General features: G+C 54.2%; 1 protein-coding gene across 2 annotated transcripts in view; it reads right to left on the bottom strand.

Moving 5' to 3' along the window:
• Nucleotides 1–995: 995 nt before the first annotated feature.
• The window catches only part of drc12 (dynein regulatory complex subunit 12 homolog), a 48,298-nt gene continuing 23,537 nt past the window's right edge, over nucleotides 996–25,756 (bottom strand). Inside the window, exons 2-7 of one of the 2 annotated variants that reach the window (XM_072486365.1) lie at nucleotides 17,064–17,141; nucleotides 14,324–14,389; nucleotides 10,470–10,589; nucleotides 5,627–5,719; nucleotides 2,860–2,990; nucleotides 996–1,466 (exon numbers count right to left, since the gene is read on the bottom strand). In XM_072486365.1, the coding sequence (XP_072342466.1) occupies nucleotides 1,338–1,466; nucleotides 2,860–2,990; nucleotides 5,627–5,719; nucleotides 10,470–10,589; nucleotides 14,324–14,389; nucleotides 17,064–17,121 (597 nt within the window). In that variant the 5' untranslated portion in view covers nucleotides 17,122–17,141 and the 3' untranslated portion in view covers nucleotides 996–1,337. The remainder of the gene's footprint in view (nucleotides 1,467–2,859; nucleotides 2,991–5,626; nucleotides 5,720–10,469; nucleotides 10,590–14,323; nucleotides 14,390–17,063; nucleotides 17,142–25,756) is intronic. The other variant, XM_072486366.1, reaches the window with a different exon arrangement.

The raw sequence follows: 25,756 nt of genomic DNA, 5'->3' as shown, positions 1-25,756 counted from the left end.
CAGAGGGGCACGGCAAGAGTGATACACATTAACTGACACAGACAGCCAAGCAAATACAGACAGTGATACACACACAGACACATATACACACAATGACACAGACACACACACACACAAAGCTGAAGCAGAATCTGACCATTTTGGTCCTGGATATACAGCTGTGACCTGTCTGCTTCCACTCTGCTCATAATTTAGGAGCAGCGCTCCGAAAGCTAGTGACATCGAAACAAACCTGTTGGACTTTAACCTGGTGTTGTAAGACTTCTTACCATAATTTAATTGGCAGTGGAGTTGCTGCCACCTCTTGGAGGTAAGTGCTACAGACACAGAAACATAGAAAATAATAATAATATTTATTGTCACAAGTAGGCTTACATTAACGCTGCAATGAAGTTACTATGAAAAGCCCCTAGTCGCCACACTCCGGCACCTGTTCGGGTACACAGAGGGAGAATTCAGAATGTCCAATTCGCCTAACAGCACATCTTTCGGGACTTGTGGGAGGAAACTGGAGCACCCGGAAGAAACCCACGCAGACACGGGGAGAACGTGCAGACTCCGCACAGACAGTGACCCAAGCTGGGAATCGAACCCGGGACCCTGGCGCTGTGAAGCAACAGTGCTAACCACTGCTACCCAGGAACAAGAGGAGGCCATTGGGGCCTTTGAACCTGCTCCGCCCTTCACAGTTTGTGTGTGTATATGTGTGTGTGTCAGTATGTGTGTGTGTGTGTGTGACAGTCTGTGTGCCTCAGTGTGTGTGTATATGTGTGTGTCTGCACATGTCAGTCTGTGTATCAGTGTATGTGTTTGTCAGTGTGTATACACGTGTGTGTCAGTGTGTCAGTCTGCACCTGTGTGTTGTGGCACATGTAAATAAGTCAGATGATAATTTAAAATCACTTCCAGCAAAGTAGATTAATGTTATTACATTTTATAATTTTGGTTAATTAAAAATGATAAAAGAAATTGCAGATGAGAGGAGAAGATGGAAATTGAGATTGAAAGTATTTCTGAACCTTTATTTAACACTGGGGTATAAGGAGTACGTTTGACTTTAGATAGGATAATTATTTGCACAGGTTCCTGCTTTGGTTAGAAATTTGGGTTCCGACTCAAGATTAATCATCCAATTTTAAGTGATCAGAATAATATTTTAAGTTAAAATTCCAGTTGTGGAAATATTTTGCCAAAGTCCGGGAGTGAGACTCCAGAAAGACACCAGTTTCGATTCGCAGAGTCAGATCCGACAGGAGACTGTTGGGAATGGAGAAGTTTAGTGAGAGTCACAGTCACCCCGCGAGATTCCGACCAAATATCCACTTCCTCCACAGGGTTTAAATCTCCAGCGGGTTGAGCCCAAACTCCAGCAGTTTCTGCTTCTGTTCCAAATGGAAACTGGTTGCTGCTTTCTCCCACTGGAGTCTGGAGGTTTCCAGCTTGTTCAGTAGCATGTCGAGGCTGTCCTGTATCAGGAGGAGGAGGAAAGAGGTCAATGTGTCTCACTGTTCTCAGACCCTTGGCCTGGCAGCACCCCGGACAAGAAGATAACGTTTAATCAGCAAGCCTTTGAGTTGGGTTCTTATCAGTTTGGGGATAGCGATGAGGGCGAGGATCCTGAGGAGGCTCAGAGTTCCACAGTGGTAAGAAGGAGTTAGGGTAAACTTTAAAGGAGAATTGGGTGTGGTGGAAGATTATTATTTTACACACCAAGTGATCTGGAAGGCAATGCCTGAAAGACCAATTGAAGCAGGTTCACTAGTAACTATCAAAAGGGTATTGGATAAATACTCACTATAAATGACACCTCCTTAATTCCAATTCTCTTCCCACACCGAGTGGTGCACTCAGGCAGACTTTTGTCATAGCTAGTTATTCCTGGAACAGGTCACTAGTCTGTTGCCAGAGGCTTAGTGGTTGAGGGGCGCCGCTAAACATCGAGCATGACTGACCAGGAGACCCTCCCACTCTTACTGCCAGCCATTGGCATGTTGGAAGGATTTTGCAGCTTGATAATCTGTGTTATGAACCCACCTTCCTGGGGTGGGAATCGAACCCGGAGTTTCTGGCTCAGAGGCAGGGACATTACCAACTGTGTGACAAGACCGCCAACCACCTTCTTCAGGGCAATAAATACTAGCCTTGCCAGCAATACCTATATCCCGCGATTGAACACAAAAATATTTGAAAAGGGAACATTTCAGGGCTATATGGAAAGGGCAGGGTTATGGGACTAATTGTCCAATTAAGTAATTCCTTTTCAAAGGGCCAGACAGACATGAAGAGCCAAGTAGCATCCTGTCTCTGAGCCAGAAGCTCCAGGTTCGATTCCCACCCCAGGACCTGATGGCCGAGGGAGGTGGGTTCATAGCGCAGCCAAACAGGTCAATTATCAACCTGTAAATCCTTCCAAACACAGCAATGGCTGGCGGTAAGAGTGGGAGAGTCAAAGAGTCAGAGATGTTTACAGCATGGAAACAGGCCCTTCGGCCCAGCTTCTCCATGCTGCCCAGTTTCTATCTCTAAGAGCGACTCTTCTTCTGGGCTGTGATTGGTGCAATGTATCTTGAACGCAGCATGAAGAGAAAGCAGGGACAAGGAAGAGTTTATCGGAATTCAGGAGCGTGAGAAGAGCAAAGCTTCATCAAACAACTGATAGGATGCTCTCGTATTCAGTTCCTTACAGCAGAGATAATTTCAAAATAGGGATATTTAGATTATGAAAGATTTTGATAGGGTTGAGGTAAAGGTGTTTCCACTCTAAGGGAGTTCAGGATAACTTCTTTCCCTAGGCTGGCAAGACTGTGGAGTGCTTGAGGTGACATTTAACAGAACCCATAGATCCAAAGTGTTACCTACATGGACGATGGCCTCATACTCAGTTTCCATGTTGTCTATCTTGCTCTGGAGCTCCTTGATGGTGGAATCTTTCTCCTTGATGATCTGCAACTTCTCCTCCTGAGTCCTTGCTAACTGTTGCTGACAAGATGCTGATGGGAAAGTAAATCACAGAATTAGTCCCTGTGTGACCTTCAACCCCCCACTCCCCCTCTGGACCAGACCAAACTCCAGCAAAGTCCCACTGCACAATCAGCACTGCTGTATCCAGCCAGACCCCAGCACAGCAGCCAGACCCCAGCACAGCAGCCAGACCCCAGCACAGCAGCCAGACCCCAGCACAGCAGCCAAACCCCAGCACAGCAGCCAGACCCCAGCACAGCAGCCAGACCCCAGCACAGCAGCCAGACCCCAGCACAGCAGCCAGACCCCAGCACAGCAGCCAGACCCCAGCACAGCAGCCAGACCCCAGCACAGCAGCCAGACCCCAGCACAGCAGCCAGGTCCCAGCACAGCAGCCAGGTCCCAGCACAGCAGCCAGGTCCCAGCACAGCAGCCAAACCCCAGCACAGCAGCCAGGTCCCAGCACAGCAGCCAGGTCCCAGCACAGCAGCCAAACCCCAGCACAGCAGCCAAACCCCAGCACAGCAGCCAGACCCCAGCACAGCAGCCAGACCCCAGCACAGCAGCCAAACCCCAGCACAGCAGCCAGACCCCAGCACAGCAGCCAGGTCCCAGCACAGCAGCCAGACCCCAGCACAGCAGCCAGACCCCAGCACAGCAGCCAAACCCCAGCACAGCAGCCAGACCCCAGCACAGCAGCCAGACCCCAGCACAGCAGCCAGACCCCAGCACAGCAGCCAGACCCCAGCACAGCAGCCAGACCCCAGCACAGCAGCCAAACCCCAGCACAGCAGCCAGACCCCAGCACAGCAGCCAGACCCCAGCACAGCAGCCAAACCCCAGCACAGCAGCCAGACCCCAGCACAGCAGCCAGGTCCCAGCACAGCAGCCAGACCCCAGCACAGCAGCCAGACCCCAGCACAGCAGCCAAACCCCAGCACAGCAGCCAGACCCCAGCACAGCAGCCAGGTCCCAGCACAGCAGCCAAACCCCAGCACAGCAGCCAGGTCCCAGCACAGCAGCCAGACCCCAGCACAGCAGCCAGACCCCAGCACAGCAGCCAGGTCCCAGCACAGCAGCCAGACCCCAGCACAGCAGCCAGGTCCCAGCACAGCAGCCAGGTCCCAGCACAGCAGCCAGGTCCCAGCACAGCAGCCAGGTCCCAGCACAGCAGCCAGACCCCGACCCCAGCACAGCAGCCAGGTCCCAGCACAGCAGCCAGACCCCAGCACAGCAGCCAGACCCCGACCCCAGCACAGCAGCCAGGTCCCAGCACAGCAGCCAGACCCCAGCACAGCAGCCAGACCCCAGCACAGCAGCCAGACCCCAGCACAGCAGCCAAACCCCAGCACAGCAGCCAGGTCCCAGCACAGCAGCCAGACCCCAGCACAGCAGCCAGACCCCAGCACAGCAGCCAGACCCCAGCACAGCAGCCAGGTCCCAGCACAGCAGCCAGGCCCCAGCACAGCAGCCAGACCCCAGCACAGCAGCCAAACCCCAGCACAGCAGCCAGGTCCCAGCACAGCAGCCAGGCCCCAGCACAGCAGCCAGACCCCAGCACAGCAGCCAGGTCCCAGCACAGCAGCCATGTCCCAGCACAGCAGCCAGGTCCCAGCACAGCAGCCAGACCCCAGCACAGCAGCCAGACCCCAGCACAGCAGCCAGACCCCAGCACAGCAGCCAAATCCCAGCACAGCAGCCAGGTCCCAGCACAGCAGCCATGTCCCAGCACAGCAGCCAGGTCCCAGCACAGCAGCCAGGTCCCAGCACAGCAGCCAGACCCCAGCACAGCAGCCAGACCCCAGCACAGCAGCCAAACCCCAGCACAGCAGCCAAACCCCAGCACAGCAGCCAGGTCCCAGCACAGCAGCCATGTCCCAGCACAGCAGCCAGGTCCCAGCACAGCAGCCAGGTCCCAGCACAGCAGCCAGACCCCAGTACAGCAGCCAGGTCCCAGCACACACTAAAATCAGTCACAAGTCAAAGGTGGGGTGCTCTTTCGGGGGTCATTGCAGATTTGATGGGCCGAACAACCTCCTTAGAACATAGAACATACAGTGCAGAAGGAGGCCATTCGGGCCATTGAGTCTGCACCGACCCACTTAAGCCCTCACTTCCACCCTATCCCCCTAACCCAATAACCCCATCGAACCTTTTTGGACCCAAAGGGAAATTTAGCTAATTAGACAATAAGGGTAGCCAATCCACCTAACCCGCACGTCTTTGGACTGTGGGAGGAAACCGGAGCACCCGGAGGAAACCCACGCAGACACGGGGAAAACGTGCAGACTCCTCACAGATAGTGACCCAAGCCGGAATCGAACCTGGGACTCTGGCGCTGTGAAGCAACTGTGCGAACCACAGAAGGAAGAGTTTATAGGATGAGGAATTCAAGAGGAGTGTGAGAAGAGCAATGCTTCATCAAACAACTGATAGGATGCTCTCATATTCAGTTCCTTACAGCAGAGATACCACCTTCTGAACTGTAGGGATTCTGTACACAGACAATGTACTTGCTCATTCATTTACCACACTCACAAGCACTGTACTCACTCACTCACACTCATACTACACACCACAATCTGCAACAACTTATTCATGTGTACTCAATGCTGATACTGATCTGCAGTTTGTTAAGGTTGGTGTGATTTTCACTGACACTCACTGAGTTGCTGCTGCAGGTGGCTGACCTCGATCTCCAGCTGATGGACTTGGAGATCCGTGTCAGACCGCATCGTCTTGTACTGACGGGTCAAATCTGCAGTTCAGAGAGAATGAAGGTGGTTACACCATTCAGGAATTGTTTACAGCTCTTATTTCAGACTTGACCAACTTCTGCTCCCCCAACCCGGTCGCATCAGCAGCAACCTCCACCCGTCCCTGATTTTTGTCTCCATGTGCAAAAATTCCTTCGTATGATATACTAACCTGAAATAGTTTTTTAAAAAAATTAGAGTACCTAATTCATTTTTTCCAATTAAGGGGCAATTTAGCGTGGCCAATCCACCTAACCTGCACATCTTTGGATTGTGGGCTGAAACCCACGCAGACACGGGGAGAATGTGCAAACTCCATATTATATTACGTTGAGTAATATCTTATTACTCATTTGCTTTCTGCCAAGATGTTCATTAACACGCAAACTCTTCAAATAAAGCAAATATTGAGTAAAGATAACAATTTAACTATGAGTTTGTTCTCTCTTCAACAACTAAACTATAGATTAAATTAACAAGACTAAATATATATTAACTGTGATTAACTACACCTGCACACTAAGTTATTTCTCTCTACCTCTGGTCACTAGTCACTCCTAACACGAAGAGGTGGGAACGCTCCTTGAGTTTATCTTTTATACCCATCTCTAGTGCTGCCATCTAGTGGTTATCTAGGTGTTACTTCTATATATTAACCCTTTATATATATATACACAGATATGCAGATCACTAAACTCCACACGGACATTGACCCAGAGCCAGGATCGAACCTGGGACCTTGGCACCATAAGGCAGCAGTGTTGATCACTGCGTCACCGTGCTGCCCTGCTAATCTGAAATAGTTATAACATAGACACATAGAACATACAGTGCAGAAGGAGGCCATTCGGTCCATCGAGTCTGCACCGACCCACTTAAGCCCACACTTCCACCCTATCCCCGTTACCCAATAACCCCTCCTAACCTTTTTGGTCACTAAGGGCAATTTAGCATGGCCAATCCACCTAACCCGCACGTCTTTGGACTGTGGGAGGAAACCGGAGCACCCGGAGGAAACCCACGCACACACGGGGAGAACGTGCAAACTCCACATAGACAGTGACCCAGCGGGGAATTGAACCTGGCACCCTGGGACCCATGGCGCTGTGAAGCCACAGTGCTATCCACTTGTGCTACTGTGCTGCCCTCAACTACCTTAACTAGGACACAGGATAAACCTATATATTGGGAAGGGCGAGCAGTCGGTGGAGGCAGGCAGGGAGGGGACCACTCAGCTGCTCAGTGCAGGAAGTGAGGTAAATGTGGCCTCAGTGGGACGCTCCGCATCAAGGCCAGAAATAAAGTCCCGTTCTTGACACTGCAGGTGCCGAGAAAGACCCCGCTACATGCGCCCAATTCAGTACTCTGTCTTTTGCGCATTAAATCACACCCCAGGAATATGAGAGGTTTGATATCCAGGTGGATAACAGTGAATTCACCCCTTCCCAACTGTATAAACGATCTATTGGCTGTCTTGGTTCAATAGTTGATCCAATATCAATTAACAAAATAACTAATCACCTGATATTCTTGTTCCCACCACCTGCCTCTCAGATGCCATCTCAGGTTGGGGTTCGAATGATTGCTTTTATCTCACCCAAGTAGACATTTTTTATATATTTCATATGTTGGGCTCTTCACCTCTGGAAAGCTTCATATCTGAACAAGCTCATCTCCTCATTTGACAATCAAACATGCAGGAATCACTGAACCTAAAGGGGAACCTCTAACCTGGGAAATAGCCCTTCGAACCCGGAGGCATCCCATTCAACTGGAGAAGCTCCTACTTCCCCAGGAAACATTCTCTCTCACCCTCAACACAGAGAAACAGGGAATGCCCTTTCCATCTAATCCAGTATACTGAGGTTCTGCTGCCCTATCTCGCTTCCCCAGCTGAGATTCTCCAATTTAGCACAGGCCACTCAGGATCATTCAGCTCCTGTGGGGAAATGTTGAACCTTCAGAGTGACACATCTGCTTTTAAAGCCAAACTACAAATGTGACAATGTGCGCAGCTGTCAGTAAGTCAGATACAAGTGTAAATTTCTGGTATAAAATGCAGAGATGGAGTGCCAATCAGGAGTCACAACACAGAATACAAAGCCAATGGGGAGCAAAGGAGGTATAAGAAAACTTGACCTTCAGTGCGCTGGAGATTTATCTTTGTTCCTTTGTTGGTTTTCCCCCCTGAATTTGTACAAACTACATTTTGCAATAAACTCAATATAAACCTACCACTGGACTTCCATTCTTATTAGAAAATAAGAGCTCCTACAGCTCCTGACTTCATTATACCTTTGGTTCAAACATGGATAAAAGAGCTGAATGCAAAGGATGAGGTCAGAGAGACTGCCCTTGACATCAAGACAGCATTTGATTGGATGTGGCATCAAGGAGCCCGAGCTAAACTGGGGTCAATGGGAATCGGGGGGAAAACTTTCCGCTGGTTGGAGTCGTACCCGGCACAAAGGAAGATCGTTCTGGTGGTTGGAGGTCAATCATCTCAGCTCCAGGACATCGCTGCAGGAGTTCCTCAGGGGAGTGTCCTCGGCCCAACCATCTTCAGCTGTTTCATCAATGACCTCCCTTCCGCCATGAGGTCAGAAGTGGGGTAGTTCACTGATGATATCACAATGTTCAGCGCCATTTTCAACTCCTCAGATATTGAAGAGGCAGTAATCAGGAGAACGTGGACAATATACAGGCTTGGGCTGACAAGTGGCAAATAACGTTCGTGCCACACAAGTGCCAGGCAATGACCATCTCCAACAAGAGAGGATCTAATCATCCCCCCTTGACATTCAATGGTATTATCATCGCTGAATATCCCACCATCAACAGCCTGTGGGTTACCATTGATCAGAAACTGAACTAGCCATATAAATACTGCGACTACAAGAACTGGTCAATGGCTGGTAATTCTGTGATGAGTAACTCACCTCCTGACCCCCCCAAAACCTGTCCACTATCTACAAGGCAGAAGTCAGGAATAGGATGGAGTATCTCCACTTGCCTGGATGAGCGCAGCTCCAACAACACTCAGGAAGCTCAACATCATCCAGGACAAAGCAGCCCCGCTTGATTGCGCCCCTTTCACAAACATTCACTCCCTCCACCATCGATGCACAATGGCAGCCGTGTGTACCATGTACTGTAGCCATCTGGGATGGCCACTTCCCGATTACAAAATGACAATTTGCAAAGATTGCAGGGAAAATGGACAATGCTGAGAAAACAAGCAGGTTCAGGGTTTGTCTGTATATTGGAGCCGCAGCTCCCAGACAAGACCGAAACTGCAAAGCCATTACCATACTAATGAGCCATCTCCGGGGACAAAAGAGTAACATTTAAGTAAACGATACCAAGGCAGACACCCCGGCGCCAGAGGAGACCGGAACAAAGCAGGCCAACGGCCACCTAGGACACGCCCAGCCATCAGGGCACCCAGCCCTCTATTGGAGGAAATCGATAGGAACGATTGAGAAACGGCCCAATTAATTGGGGCCAAGTTCAAGGCCCGCCCAAAAGCGCGCAAAGCCCCTTTGGGTATAAGAAGGATCCCCCAAGAGAGAATCGCGCTCTTGGACCCGGCTCTCACCGAGGAGAGACCTGTCCACCAGCTGCACCAGAAACAAGTAAGTCCAAGGTCAACGCTCGCTACCAGACAGACGACCTTAGCTGTTATCCCGTACCAGTTCCACCCCAGCAGCCTCAGAACCGAACAACGGCCATTGTTCCTCCGGCTGAGTGGGCGCCCGAAGCTAAGTATAGGCTTTAGCAGTAGTGACAGTTTAGTCTGTAGTATTTGTGCATGAGTATATTTAACTGTGTGTGTAAATAAATAAGCATTTGACTTTGAACTAGCGAACTGGTGTATCGAGTCTTTGATCAGTATTCGGTTTGAACCTTGTGGCGGTATCGAAAGATACCCCACGACTCGAGAGCAAAACGTAATCAGAATTAAGGAAGGTCATCATATTGACCGCCATATTCAGAGCCAAATAAAGAGAAACACAATTAGCAACATTTACGATAGACAATGCAGGAACTGACAAGTCTGCTTAGGGAACATCTTCCAAACCTGTGACTTCTTTTTCTTTTTAAATTTAAAGTACCTAATTCATTTTTTCCAATTAACAGGAATTTAGTGTGGCCAATCCACCTACCCTGCACATCTTTGGGTTGTGGGGGCAAAACCCACGCAAACACGGGGAGAATGTGCAAACTCCACACGGACAGTGACCCAGAGCCGGGATCCAACCTGGGACCTCGGCGCCGTGAGGCAGCAGTGCTACTCACTGCACCACCGTGCTGCCCCTAACCTGTGACTTCTGCAACCTCTAGAAGGACAAGAGCAGCAGACACCTGGGAACCCCACCACCTGGAGGTTCCCCTCCAAGTCACCCATCATCCTGACTATGAAATATATCGCCGTTCCTTCACTCTCGCTGGGGCAAAATCCTGGAACTACCTCCCTAACAGCACTGTGGGTGTACCTACACCTCAGGGACTGCAGCGGTGGAAGAAGGCAGCTCACCACCATTTTTTCAAGAACAATTAGGAATGGGCATTAAACGCTGGAATAGCCAGTGACACTCACATCCTGTGAAGGAATAACAAAAGACCAGGATCAGACCCCTTGACAGTCATGGTCCATGGAAACCTTTCCTCAATAACCCACCAGAGGTGTCCCTATCCCACTCTACTTGATGGTCTGCTGCTAGATTCTGCAGTGACCTACAAGCTGCTTACCTGAATGTATTGCCTTCTTTACATCTTGTTCTTCATTCAAATCATGCTTGAGATCTTGCAGCTTTGCCTTCCACTCCTCTTTAACCAGCAAAGCCTGTCTTGCGATGTCCCTCCGCAGAACTGGTATTTTAAGATTAAAAATTAATTCAGAATCTATAATCCAACTGACTCACTAAGTAAGAAAGACTAATGCTGGAAAATAGATTTTTTAAAATCACTTTCAATCCCTGGTGTCGACATTGCAAGGTACGTACAGCACGGGGTTAGAGACAGAGTAAAGCTCCCTCTACACTGTCCCCATCAAACACTCCCAGGACAGGTACAGCATGGGGTTAGATACAGAGTAAAGCTCCCTCTGCACTGTCCCCATCAAACACTCCCAGGACAGGTACAGCACGGTGTTAGATACAGAGTAAAGCTCCCTCTACACTGTCCCCATCAAACACTCCCAGGACAGGTACAGCACGGGGTTAGATACAGAGTAAAGCTCCCTCTGCACTGTCCCCATCAACCACTCCCAGGACAGGTACAGCACGGGGTTAGATACAGAGTAAAGCTCCCTCTACACTGTCCCCATCAAACACTCCCAGGACAGGTACAGCACGGGGTTAGATACAGAGTAAAGCTCCCTCTGCACTGTCCCCATCAACCACTCCCAGGACAGGTACAGCACGGGGTTAGATACAGAGTAAAGCTCCCTCTACACTGTCCCCATCAAACACTCCCAGGACAGGTACAGCACGGGGTTAGATACAGAGTAAAGCTCCCTCTACACTGTCCCCATCAAACACTCCCAGGACAGGTACAGCACGGGGTTAGATACAGAGTAAAGTTCCCTCTACACTGTCCCCATCAAACACTCCCAGGACAGGTACAGCACGGGGTTAGATACAGAGTAAAGCTCCCTCTGCACTGTCCCCATCAACCACTCCCAGGACAGGTACAGCACGGGGTTAGATACAGAGTAAAGCTCCCTCTACATTGTCCCCATCAAACACTCCCAGGACAGATACAGCACGGGGTTAGATACAGAGTAAAGCTCCCTCTACACTGTCCCCATCAACCACTCCCAGGACAGGTACAGCACGGGGTTAGATACAGAGTAAAGCTCCCTCTACACTGTCCCCTTCAAACACTCCCAGGACAGGTACAGCACGGGGTTAGATACAGAGTAAAGCTCCTCTACCCTGTTCCCATCAAACACTCCCAGGACAGGTACAGCACGGGGTTAGATACAGAGTAAAGCTCCCTCTACACTGTCCCCATCAACCACTCCCAGGACAGGTACAGCACGGGGTTAGATACAGAGTAAAGCTCCCTCTACACTGTCCCCATCAAACACTCCCAGGACAGGTACAGCACGGGGTTAGATACAGAGTAAAGCTCCCTCTACACTGTCCCCATCAAACACTCCCAGGACAGGTACAGCACGGGGTTAGATACAGAGTAAAGTTCCCTCTACACTGTCCCCATCAAACACTCCCAGGACAGGTACAGCACGGGGTTAGATACAGAGTAAAGCTCCCTCTGCACTGTCCCCATCAACCACTCCCAGGACAGGTACAGCACGGGGTTAGATACAGAGTAAAGCTCCCTCTACACTGTCCCCATCAAACACTCCCAGGACAGGTACAGCACGGGGTTAGATACAGAGTAAAGCTCCCTCTACACTGTCCCCATCAAACACTCCCAGGACAGGTACAGCACGGGGTTAGATACAGAGTAAAGTTCCCTCTACACTGTCCCCATCAAACACTCCCAGGACAGGTACAGCACGGGGTTAGATACAGAGTAAAGCTCCCTCTGCACTGTCCCCATCAACCACTCCCAGGACAGGTACAGCACGGGGTTAGATACAGAGTAAAGCTCCCTCTACATTGTCCCCATCAAACACTCCCAGGACAGGTACAGCACGGGGTTAGATACAGAGTAAAGCTCCCTCTACACTGTCCCCATCAACCACTCCCAGGACAGGTACAGCACAGGGTTAGATACAGAGTAAAGCTCCCTCTACACTGTCCCCTTCAAACACTCCCAGGACAGGTACAGCACGGGGTTAGATACAGAGTAAAGCTCCTCTACCCTGTTCCCATCAAACACTCCCAGGACAGGTACAGCATGGGGCTAGATACAGAGTAAAGCTCCCTCTACACTGTCCCCATCAACCACTCCCAGGACAGGTACAGCACGGGGTTAGATACAGAGTAAAGCTCCCTCTACACTGTCCCCATCAAACACTCCCAGGACAGGTACAGCACGGGGTTAGATACAGAGTAAAGTTCCCTCTACACTGTCCCCATCAAACACTCCCAGGACAGGTACAGTACGGGGTTAGATACAGAGTAAAGCTCCCTCTGCACTGTCCCCATCAAACACTCCCAGGACAGGTACAGCACGGGGTTAGATACAGAGTAAAGTTCCCTCTACACTGTCCCCATCAAACACTCCCAGGACAGGTACAGTACGGGGTTAGATACAGAGTAAAGCTCCCTCTGCACTGTCCCCATCAACCACTCCCAGGACAGGTACAGCACGGGGTTAGATCCCTGGAGTGTTTTAGAGGGACAGAGAAGCTAATCACAAATGTTTTGCGGCCGGTATGCAGAACCCTTCCTTTAATGATGTATGTGATAGGTGTGTTAATGCTATATAAGATGTTTATTTATTCAAAAATCTGGGGCGGAATTCTCCCCCCCACACGCCGGGTGGGAGAATCGCTGGGGCGTGGGGCGAGTCCAGCCACGCCGTCCCGGGCCCGCACGCGATTCTCCCCCCCTCCCAAACCGGCGCGGCGAGAATCACGGCTGGCCGCTGGGAGAATCGCCGTTTGTAACGGGCGAGCGGCCTGCCCAACACGACGGGTTCCCGCCGGCGCTGGCCACACCTGGTCGCTGCCTGCGGGAATGCTGGGGGGGGGCGGCCTGTGGGGGGGGTTCCTGCACCGGGGGCGGCCTCAAAAGGTGTCTGGCCCGCGATCTGTGCCTACCGATCGGCGGGCCGGCCTCTCTGAAGGAGGTCCTCCTTTCCTCCACTGCCCCGCAAGATCCACCCGACATCTTCTTGTGGGGCGGCCTTGGGGAGGACGGCAACCGCGCATGCGCGGGTTAGCGCCGGCCAACACGCGCATGCGCGGGTGACGTCATTTACGCGGCGCTGGCCGCGTCATTTATGAGTCACCAAGGCCCGGCGCACGTAAATGATGCAACGCTGCTACGAGCCCCCTGTGGGCGGGAGTATAGGGGGCTGGGAGCGGCCTCCGACGCCGGAGTGAAACACTCTAGTTTTCACTCCGGCATCGGGACTTAGTCTCCCGATGGGAGAATTGCGCCCATGGACTTTGAGAAGCTGCACTACTGGAATGTGGCTGTTGGTGGTGACAGTGAGCTGCAGAATGGCATGCAGTGGTCAGTGCTGCCAGCAATTTAATTTAATAATCATTGGTGTCACAAGTGGGCTTACATTATCGCTGCAATGAAGTTACTGTGAAAAGCCCCTAGTCACCACATTCTGGCGCCTGTTCGGGTACAAGGTGGGAGAATCCAGAATGTCTGAATTATCTAACAAGCATGTCTTTTAGGAATTGTGGGAGGAAACCCACGCAGACACGGGGAGAATGTGCAGACTTTGCACAGACAGTGACCCAAGGCGGGAATCGAACCCGAGTCCCTGCCGCTGTGAAGCAACAGTGCTAACCACTGTGCTGCCGTGCTGCCCGGGTTCTGTGGAGCTGCAAGTCTTTATTCCAACCCCAACAACGCCTTCACCCCATTAACCCTTTCATCCATTCAGCCCAACAAATAGAAATGCGTGACAAACTTTATTTTGAATTCTGGATATTGAATGTTCTTTCTTACCTAACTGATCTTTGAGTGATTCCACTTGATGAACTGTCCTCTTGTACTTCTCCTCAATGTTGTCTCCTGAGAAACAGTGAGAGGGACACAGCAGAGAGGCCAGGAGTTGGGAAGGTGAAAGGGAACAGAGAGAAAGAGAGACAAAGAGACAGGGAGGGAGAGTGAGAGCTACGTTCATAGGTTTTCTTGATAAAATTGCAAATCATTTGCAAATCAGTTGGTTCATTGTGAGCTCCTCTTGGCTGTGATAATAGCGGATTCCAGGGCAGAATTGGTGACTCTATCGCCCAGGGAATAGTTACCTAGAATCTATAGGGCTAAAACTGGCCATTCTCCTCTACACCGGAGTTTGGACACCACACCAGCCTCCTTTCACTCTCAGTACATCTCATACTCCCCCAAAAATCTCTATTCTTTTCTACCTGCGAGATTCTCCCTAAATACTGCAATACTCTCTTTAAACTAGTTCATGTGGTTTCACATTGCCACCACTGTGTAAAATAAAATTCATTATTAGATCTGAATTTCCCTTCCTTAATCTCTATGCCTCGCTTCCTCTCTTTGCTTTAAGACATTCTTTACAACTTATCCCTTTGATCAATCCTTTGATCTGCTCTCCTGATATCTCTATGTGACTCAGTCTTAATTCGATTTGATAATGTTTCGATGAAGAACTTATACAGGTTTTTTATTCGGTTGAAGGTGCTATATAAATGCAAGTTTAACCTGTTCACGACAGTCTTATATTTTTACCCCCTTATTCTGGACTCATTCGCGAGTGGGAACACTTTCTCTACACCCACCCACCCCATGGAATCCCTCGATAAATTTAAAGATCTCAGGAGCAGCACGGTGGCGCAGTGGTTAGCACTGATGCCTCACGGCGCCGAGGTCCCAGGTTCGATCCCGGCCCTGGGTCACTGTCCGTGTGGAGTTTGCACATTCTCCCCGTGTTTGTGTGGGTTTCGCCCTGACAACCCAAAAATGTGCAGGCTAAGTGGATTGGCCACTTCAAAATTTATTTAATTTTTTAATTTAAAGATCTCTCTCCAATCTCCTTTTGTCTTTTTTCCCCAGAGTAAAGATTCCCACCCACTCAGTCTCTTCCTGATAGTCACATCCTCTCAAGTTTTTGCAAATCTTTTCATTTCTTGCAGCACTTTGAGTTCCAATTTCAGTCTGAAGAGTAGTACTGTGCACAGTACACATGTGGTGTAACCAGGGTTTGAAATGAACTGACTCCCTGTTTGACCCCTCCAGATATAAACCTAGCACCACGTTTTCACACAGTGGAGCCACGAACTGACTGTCTGGGCGGACTGTCCCCACGCTCTGGCATGGAGATGATATGTGATGGGGATGGGTGGAAGGGAACTTAAAGACGGTACAGAGTAACTGAGTGGATCTTGTGTTCTGAATACTGAGCTCGGCTCCATCATAATGTCGCCTTTATCAAAACAGTTCCTTCCTGGACTGCTGCAGTTGTAGCTCTTATGTGGGCTTCTTGACATCATGTCGGCCTGACAGGCTACCAATTGTGTGCAGTAGTGAGGCCAGGCTGTGATTTGCGAAAATAGTGACATTAATGACATGTCAGGTGAATAAAGTGATGTGTCTTTCAAATATTTTTATTCTCAGGATGTGGGCAGCACTGACGATCCCAGCATTCATTACCCACAGGTAACGTACATTAATATTTATAGCTACAGTGTGTTAGTACTTGTGGACCTGGACTAACAAACCAAATTAACAAACATGACAATACAAAATTGACAGGCAGGAAGTGAACAGCTGGATCATCAAACATTCTCCACATCATGATCAGTGGTGAGACACTTTCTATCCCCTCCCCACTTCTCCCTCCCCCTCCCCCACCCTCAGGTGCCATCAGATCCCCCACAGACGAGGCAATGAAATGGAGACAAAACCCTCTGGGCCAATAGGGAACTTAGATCCCTTTCCGACCTCTGCAAGTGATCAAAGTTTGATGCTGTTGTGTGACCTGGCATGGTTTATCAGCACACATACGACATGCTTGCCTTCATTGGCCGGGGCATTGAGTATAAAAATTGGCAAGTCATGTTGCAGCTGTATAGAACCTTAGTTAGGCCACACCTGGCATTTGGTGTTCAATTCTGGTCGCCACACTACCAGAAGGATGTGGAGGCTTTAGAGAGGGTGCAGAAGAGATTTACCAGAATGTTGCCTGGTATGGAGGGCATTTGCTATGATGAGAGGTTGAATAAACTCAGTTTGTTTTCACTGGAACGACGGAGGTTGAGGGGCGACCTGATAGAGATCTGCAAAATTATGAGGGGCGTAGACAGAGTGGATAGTCAGAGGCTTTTTCCCAGGGTAGAGGGGTCAATTACTAGGGGGCATAGGTTTAAGGTGCGTGGGGCAAGGTTTAGAGGAGAGGTACGAGGCAAGTTTTTTACACAGAGGGTAGTGGGTGCCTGGAACTCGCTGCCGGAGGAGGTGGTGGAAGCAGGGACGATAGTGATGTATAAGGGGCATCTTGACAAATACATGAATAGGATGGGAATAGAGGGATACGGACCCAGGAAGTGTAGAAGATTGTAGTTTAGACGGGCAGCATGGTCGGCACGGCTTTGAGGGCCGAAGAGCCTGTTCCTGTGCTGTACTTCTCTTTGTTCTTTGTTCACACTGGAATGTGATTGTGAGGAAGGGACACAAGTAGTCGACTTGGATGTTGACATTTATTCTGTTCCTCACTCACCTTCTACTCCTTTCTTTGCTTTCTTTGCCTTCCCTTTCCCCTTATTCTTGGGCGGCATTTTGCTCGAACGTCCTCAACCTGCAAAGACACAACAGAAAAATATCTGCCTGTGGAGGAGACTGGAAGTGGCGGTTATACTTGTCAATGTTTGTGTCTGTGTTTGCCAGCTGTGTCACAGTTGGTAGCAATCGCGCCTCAGAGTCAGAAGGTTATGGATTTAAGATCCACTCCATAGACAGCTGTCAGTCCCAGTACAGTGCTGAGGGAGTGTTACACTGCCAGTATTGTCATTCAAATTAAAAGTTAATGTGAGGCCCTGTCTGTGTCTTCATGTAAAAGATCCAGTGGCACTATTGTGAAGAGTAGCTGGGACTTCATAGATTATCATAGAATTTATCATAGAATTTACAGTGCAGAAGGAGGCCATTCGGCCCATCAAGTCTGCACCGGCTCTTGGAAAGAGCACCCTACCCAAGGTCAACACCTCCTCCCTATCCCCATAACCCAGTAACCCCACCCAACTCTAAGGGCAATTTTGGACACTAAGGGTAATTTAGCAAGGCCAATCCACCTAACCTGCACATCTTTGGACTGTGGGAGGAAACCGGAGCACCCGGAGGAAACCCACGCACACACGGGGAGGATGTGCAGACTCCGCACAGACAGTGACCTAAGCTGGAATCGAACCTGGGACCCTGGAGCTGTGAAGCAATTGTGCTATCCACAATGCTACCGTACTTCTTCCCAGTGTCTGGCTAATATCCAATCGATATCAATAAAACAGATACAGAATACCTGAACATATTGCATTGCTATGTGAGGGGTCTTGCTGTATGCAAAATGGCTGCTGCGTTCCCCACATTATGACTCTTCACAAAAAACTTTATTGATTGTAGAGCACTTTGGGATGCCCTGAGATTGTGGAATTTGTGATATAAATGTGTGGTAGTCACCACTAGTAGTATATTACATGTATTACGGCACTGCCCGTATAACAGCAGTACATGGGTAAATCCCTGCCTGCTGGCTCCGCCCACTAGGCGGAGTATAAATGTGTGTGTTCACCGGTGCTGCAGCCATTCTGGTTCCAGCTACAGGAGGCACAACATCTTTGCTCAATAAAGCCTCGATTGTTCCACCATTCTCGTCTTGTGGTAATTGATAGTGCATCAATTTATTGAGCAAGATTTTTTAAACGCTGGATCTCCACATCAAGCCTGATCGCCTGCAGCTGAGCCCTCAAGCAGCCAATGCTACGTCCACCTTTGACCACTGGCTAGCCTGCTTCGAAAGCTACCTCCGAGCAGCCGCTGAGGAACCCTCGGACTCGCAGAAGCTCCAAGTCCTCTATTCACGGGTGAGCCCTGACATTTTTCCTCTCATCCGAGATGTGCCACCTACTCCGAAGCGATGGAGCACCTGAAAGGACCAGTCAATCAAGTATACGCCAGGCACCTCCCGGCCACGAGACAACAACTCCCCGGGGAGTCTCTGGACGATTTCTGTCGTGCCCTGCACATCCTAGGTAGGAACTGTGACTGCCAGGCAGTTTCGGCAGTCCAGCACACCGAACTTTTAATTCAAGACGCTTACGTTACGGGCATGAAGTCTGCGTACGTCTGCCAACGGCTACTGGAAGGGATTACGCTCGACCTTGCGGGCACTAGGCAGCTCGCTAATTCATTAGAAGCGGCCTCCCCTAACGTCCAGTCCTACGCCCCCGACCGCGCGGCACCCTCGTGGGCATCGTGGGCCCCGCCAGCTGCCGACTCCAGCTCACCGCAAACCTGCGCCGTGCGGCAGCCAGCCACCACTTGGGGGCCCAAGTGCTATTTTTGCGGGCAAAACAAACACCCCAGGCAGCCCCCTACACCCCCCCATGTGCGACCCGGGGCGCCGCCATTTTCCCCTTCGCAAGCCACGTGCGGCCCGTGGGCGCCGCCATCTTCTTCACCGCAAGCCACGTACGGCCCGTGGGTGCCGCCATCTTTGATGTCACCCGCCTTGTGCGCCCTGTGGGCGCCGCCATCTTCAGCGCCATTTTGGACGGCGCCTCAGGACCCCTGCTCATCTGGCCGTTCATCGCCTGCAGCTACCTCCACCACCGCTGACCAGCCCGGGACCTCCCAGCATCTTCTGCAGCTCACCTCTATCACTCTGGATCAGTCCCGGCCCCGCAACCTTGCGACCACAATGATGACGGTGAAGATCGATGGGCACGAGACGACCTGCCTTTTTGACTCCAGGAGCACAGAGAGCTTCATCCGCCCCACTGCGGTAAGGCGCTGCTCCCTCCCGGTACACCCCGTCACCCAGAAAATCTCCCTGGCCTCCAGATCCCATTCTGTGGAAATCCGGAGGTACTGCATCGCGACTCTCACCGTCCAAGGCGTAGAGTTCAGCAACTTCCGGCTCTACGTCCTCCCCCACCTCTGCGCTGCCCTGTTACTCGGCCTGGAATTTCAGTGCCATCTCCAAAGCCTAACCTTAAAATTCGGCGGACCCCTACCCCCCTCACCGTGTGCGGCCTCACGACCCGTAAGGTCGATCCACCTTCCCTGTTTGCGAACCTCACCCCGGATTGCAAACCCGTCGCCACTAGGAGCAGACGGTACAGTGCCCAGGACAGGACCGTCATCAGGTCGGAGGTCCAACGGCTTCTGCGGGAAGGGGTCATTGAGGCCAGTAACAGCCCCTGGAGAGCTCAAGTGGTGGCAGTAAAGACGGGGGAGAAGCACAGGATGGTCATTGACTACAGTCAGACCATCAATCGGTACACGCAGCTCGACGCGTACCCGCTCCCACGCATATCTGACATGGTCAATCAGATTGCGCAGTAGCGAGTCTTTTCCACAGTGGACCTGAAGTCCGCCTACCACCAGCTCCCCATCCGCCCGGAGGACCGCCAATACACTGCGTTCGAAGCAGATGGCCGCCTCTATCACTTCCTTAGAGTTCCCTTCGGCATCACAAATGGGGTCTCGATCTTCCTGCGAGAGATGGACCGAATGGTTGACCGGTACGGACTGCGGGCCACCTTCCCGTACCTAGATAACGTCACCATTTGCGGCCACGATCAGCAGGACCACGACGCAAACCTCCAAAAATTCCTCCAGACCGCCAAACCCCTTACCCTCACAAACAATAAGGAGAAATGCGTGTTCCGCACCAACCGCTTAGCCATCCTTGGCTATGCCGTGGAAAATGGAGTCCAAGGGCCCGACCCCGACCGCATGCGGCCCCTCATGGAACTCCCTCTCCCCCACTGCCCCAAGGCCCTGAAACGATGCCTGGGGTTTTTCTCCTACTATGCCCAATGGCTCCCCAGTTATGCGGACAAGGCCCACCCATTCATTCAGTCCACAGTTTTTCCCCTGACGGCTGAGGCCCGCCAGACCTTCAACCACATCAAGGCAGACATTGCCAAGGCCACGATGCACGCGGTCGACGAGTCTCTCCCCTTCCAGGTGGAGAGCAATGCATCGGACGTAGCTCTGGCTGCCACCCTCAACCAGGCGGGCAGGCCCGTGGCCTTCTTTTCCCGTGATTGATGAGTACTCCCGGTTCCCTTTCGCCATCCCATGCCCCGGTATGACTTCTGCCATGGCAATTAAAGCCCTCCACAGCATCTTCACTCTGTTCGATTTCCCCACCTACATCCACAGCGATCGGGGATCCTCTTTGATGAGCGATGAGCTTTGTCAGTTCCTGCTCAGCAAGGGCATTGTGTCGAGCAGGACGACCAGCTACAACCCCCGGGGAAACGGGCAGGTGGAGAGGGAGAATGGGATGGTCTGGAAGGCCGTCCTACTGGCCCTGCGGTCTAAAAATCTCTCGGTCTCCTGCTGGCAGGAGGTCCTCCCCGACGCGCTCCACTCCTTCCGATCGATCCTCTGCACCCCTCACGAACATGTATTTGCCTTACCCAGGAGGTCCACCTGATGCCCTATCCTGCGGTACATGTGCCAGCACACAAGTGGACCGACTCCGGGCTCTCCACAATGACCTCTGCCACCCGGGGGTCACCCGGTTCTTCCATTTCATCAAGGCCCGCAACCTGCCCTACTCCCTACTTGAGGAGGTCAGGACCGTCACCAGAGACTGCCAGGTCTGCGCAGAGTGCAAGCCGCACTTCTACCGGCCAGACCGAGCGCACCTGGTGAAGGCCTCCCACACACCCTCCACACCCCCCCACACCCTCCGCACACCCTCCACACACCCTCCGCACACCCTCCACACACCCTCCGCACACCCTCCACACACCCCACACACCCTCCACACCCCCCCCACACCCTCCACACACCCTCCGCACACCCTCCACACACCCTCCACACCCCACACACCCTCCACACACCCTCCGCACACCCTCCACACACCCCACACACCCTCCACACACCCTCCGCACCCCCCCACACCCTCCACACCCCCCCCCACACCCTCCACACACCCTCCACACACCCTCCACACCCCCCAACACACTCCGCACACCCTCCACACCCTCCACACACCCTCCGCACACACTCCACACCCTCCACACCCTCCACACCCTCCACACACCCCCCACACCCTCCGCACACCCCCCACACACCCTCCGCACACCCCCCACACACACTCCGCACACCCTCCACACACCCCACACCCCACACACCCTCCACACACCCTCCACACCCCCCAACACCCTCCACACACCCTCCGCACACCCTCCACACCCTCCACACCCTCCACACCCTCCACACACCCCCCACACCCTCCGCACCCCCCCCACACACACTCCGCATACCCCACACACCCTCCGCACACCCCACACACCCTCCACACACCCCACACCCCACACACCCTCCGCACACCCCACACACCCTCCGCACACCCCACACACCCCACACACCCTCCGCACACCCCACACACCCTCCACACACCCCACACACCCTCCGCACACCCCACACACCCTCCACACACCCCACACACCCTCCACACACCCCACACACCCTCCGCACCCCCCACACACCCTCCGCACACCCCACACACCCCCCACACACACTCCGCACACCCTCCGCACACCCCACACACCCTCCGCACACCCCACACACCCTCCACACACCCCCCACACACCCCACACACCCTCCACACACCCTCCGCATACCCCACACACCCTCCGCACACCCCACACACCCTCCGCACCCCCCACACACCCTCCGCACACCCCACACACCCCACACACCCTCCACACACCCTCCACACACCCTCCACACACCCTCCACACACCCCACACACCCTCCGCACACCCCACACACCCTCCGCACACCCCACACACCCTCCGCACACCCCACACACCCTCCACACACCCCACACACCCCACACACCCTCCGCACACCCCACACACCCTCCGCACACCCCACACACCCCACACACCCTCCGCACACCCCACACACCCTCCACACACCCCACACACCCTCCGCACACCCCACACACCCTCCACAAACCCCACACACCCTCCGCACCCCCCACACACCCTCCGCACACCCCACACACCCCCCATACACCCTCCGCACACCCTCCGCACACCCCACACCCTCCACACACTCTCCACACACCCCCCACACACCCTCCGCACACCCCACACACCCTCCGCACACCCCCCACACCCTCCACACACCCCACACACCCTCCGCACACCCCCCACACACCCTCCGCACTCCCCACACACCCTCCGCACACCCCACACCCTCCACACACCCTCCACACACCCCCCACACACCCTCCGCACACCCCCCACACCCTCCACACACCCCACACACCCTCCGCACACCCCCCACACACCCTCCGCACACCCCACACACCCTCCGCACACCCCCCACACACCCTCCGCACACCCCACACACCCTCCGCACACCCCCCACACCCTCCACACACCCCACACACCCTCCGCACACCCTCCACACACCCTCCACACACCCCACACACCCTCCACACACCCCACACACCCTCCGCACACCCTCCGCACACCCCACACACCCTCCACACACCCTCCACACACCCCACACACCCTCCACACACCCTCCGCACACCCCACACACCCTCCACACACCCCACACACCCCCCACACACCCTCCGCACACCCTCCACACACCCTCCGCACACCCCACACACCCTCCACACACCCTCCGCACACCCCACACACCCTCCACACACCCCACACACCCTCCACACACCCCACACACCCTCCACACACCCTCCGCACCCCCCACACACCCTCCGCACCCCACACACACCCTCCGCACACCCCACACACCCTCCACACACCCCACACACCCTCCACACACCCTCCACACACCCTCCACACCCCACACACCCTCCACACACCCCACACACCCTCCACACACCCTCCACACACCCTCCACACACCCCACACACCCTCCACACCCCCTCCACACCCTCCGCACACCCCACACACCCTCCACTCACCCCACACACCCTCAACACACCCTCCACACCCCACACCCCCCCCACACACACCCTCCACACACCCCACACACCCTCCACACACCCCACACACCCTCCACACCCCACACACCCTCCACACCCCACACACCTTCCACACACCCTCCACACCCCACACACTCTCCACACACGCTCCACACACCCTCCGCACACCCCACACACCCTCCGCACACCCTCCGCACACCCTCCACACACCCTCCGCACACCCCACACACCCTCCACACCCCCTCCACACCCTCCGCACACCCCACACACCCTCCACTCACCCCACACACCCTCAACACACCCTCCACACCCCACACCCCCCCCACACACACCCTCCACACACCCCACACACCCTCCACACACCCCACACACCCTCCACACCCCACACACCCTCCACACCCCACACACCTTCCACACACCCTCCACACCCCACACACTCTCCACACACGCTCCACACACCCTCCGCACACCCCACACACCCTCCGCACACCCTCCGCACACCCTCCACACACCCTCCGCACACCCCACACACCCTCCACACACCCTCCGCACACCCCACGCACCCCACACACCCTCCACACACCCCACACACCCTCCACACCCCCTCCACACCCTCCACACACCCCACACACCCTCCACACACCCCACACACCCTCCACACACCCCCCACACACCCCACACACCCTCCGCACACCCTCCACACCCTCCACACCCTCCACACATCCTCCACACCCCCCCCACACCCTCCACACACCCCACACACCCTCCACACACCCTCCACACACCCTCCGCACACCCCCCACACACCCTCCGCACACCCCACACACCCTCCGCACACCCCCCACACACCCTCCGCACACCCCACACACCCTCCGCACACCCCCCACACCCTCCACACACCCCACACACCCTCCGCACACCCTCCACACACCCTCCACACACCCCACACACCCTCCACACACCCCACACACCCTCCGCACACCCTCCGCACACCCCACACACCCTCCACACACCCTCCACACACCCCACACACCCTCCACACACCCTCCGCACACCCCACACACCCTCCACACACCCCACACACCCCCCACACACCCTCCGCACACCCTCCACACACCCTCCGCACACCCCACACACCCTCCACACACCCTCCGCACACCCCACACACCCTCCACACACCCCACACACCCTCCACACACCCCACACACCCTCCACACACCCTCCGCACCCCCCACACACCCTCCGCACCCCCCACACACCCTCCGCACACCCCACACACCCTCCACACACCCCACACACCCTCCACACACCCTCCACACACCCTCCACACCCCACACACCCTCCACACACCCTCCACACACCCTCCACACACCCTCCACACACCCCACACACCCTCCACACCCCCTCCACACCCTCCGCACACCCCACACACCCTCCACTCACCCCACACACCCTCAACACACCCTCCACACCCCACACCCCCCCCACACACACCCTCCACACACCCCACACACCCTCCACACACCCCACACACCCTCCACACCCCACACACCCTCCACACCCCACACACCCTCCACACACCCTCCACACCCCACACACTCTCCACACACCCTCCACACACCCTCCGCACACCCCACACACCCTCCGCACACCCTCCGCACACCCTCCACACACCCTCCGCACACCCCACACACCCTCCACACACCCTCCGCACACCCCACGCACCCCACACACCCTCCACACACCCCACACACCCTCCACACCCCCTCCACACCCTCCACACACCCCACACACCCTCCACACACCCCACACACCCTCCACACACCCCCCACACACCCCACACACCCTCCGCACACCCTCCACACCCTCCACACCCTCCACACACCCTCCACACCCCACACCCCCCCACACCCTCCACACACCCCACACACCCTCCACACACCCTCCACACACCCCACACACCCTCCGCACCCCCCACACACCCTCCGCACACCCCCCACACACCCTCCGCACACCCTCCGCACACCCCACACACCCTCCGCACACCCCACACACCCCACACACCCTCCGCACACCCTCCACACACCCCACACACCCCACACACCCTCCACACCCTCCGCACACCCCACACACCCTCCGCAACCCCACACACCCTCCGCACACCCCACACACCCTCCACACACCCCACACACCCCACACACCCTCCGCAC

This window comes from Scyliorhinus torazame, chromosome 21, assembly GCF_047496885.1.
Source record: "Scyliorhinus torazame isolate Kashiwa2021f chromosome 21, sScyTor2.1, whole genome shotgun sequence".
Classification (NCBI taxonomy): domain Eukaryota; kingdom Metazoa; phylum Chordata; class Chondrichthyes; order Carcharhiniformes; family Scyliorhinidae; genus Scyliorhinus; species Scyliorhinus torazame.
The sequence above is the reverse complement of the archived record's forward strand: the minus strand, read 5'-3'. Positions and strand labels throughout refer to the sequence as shown.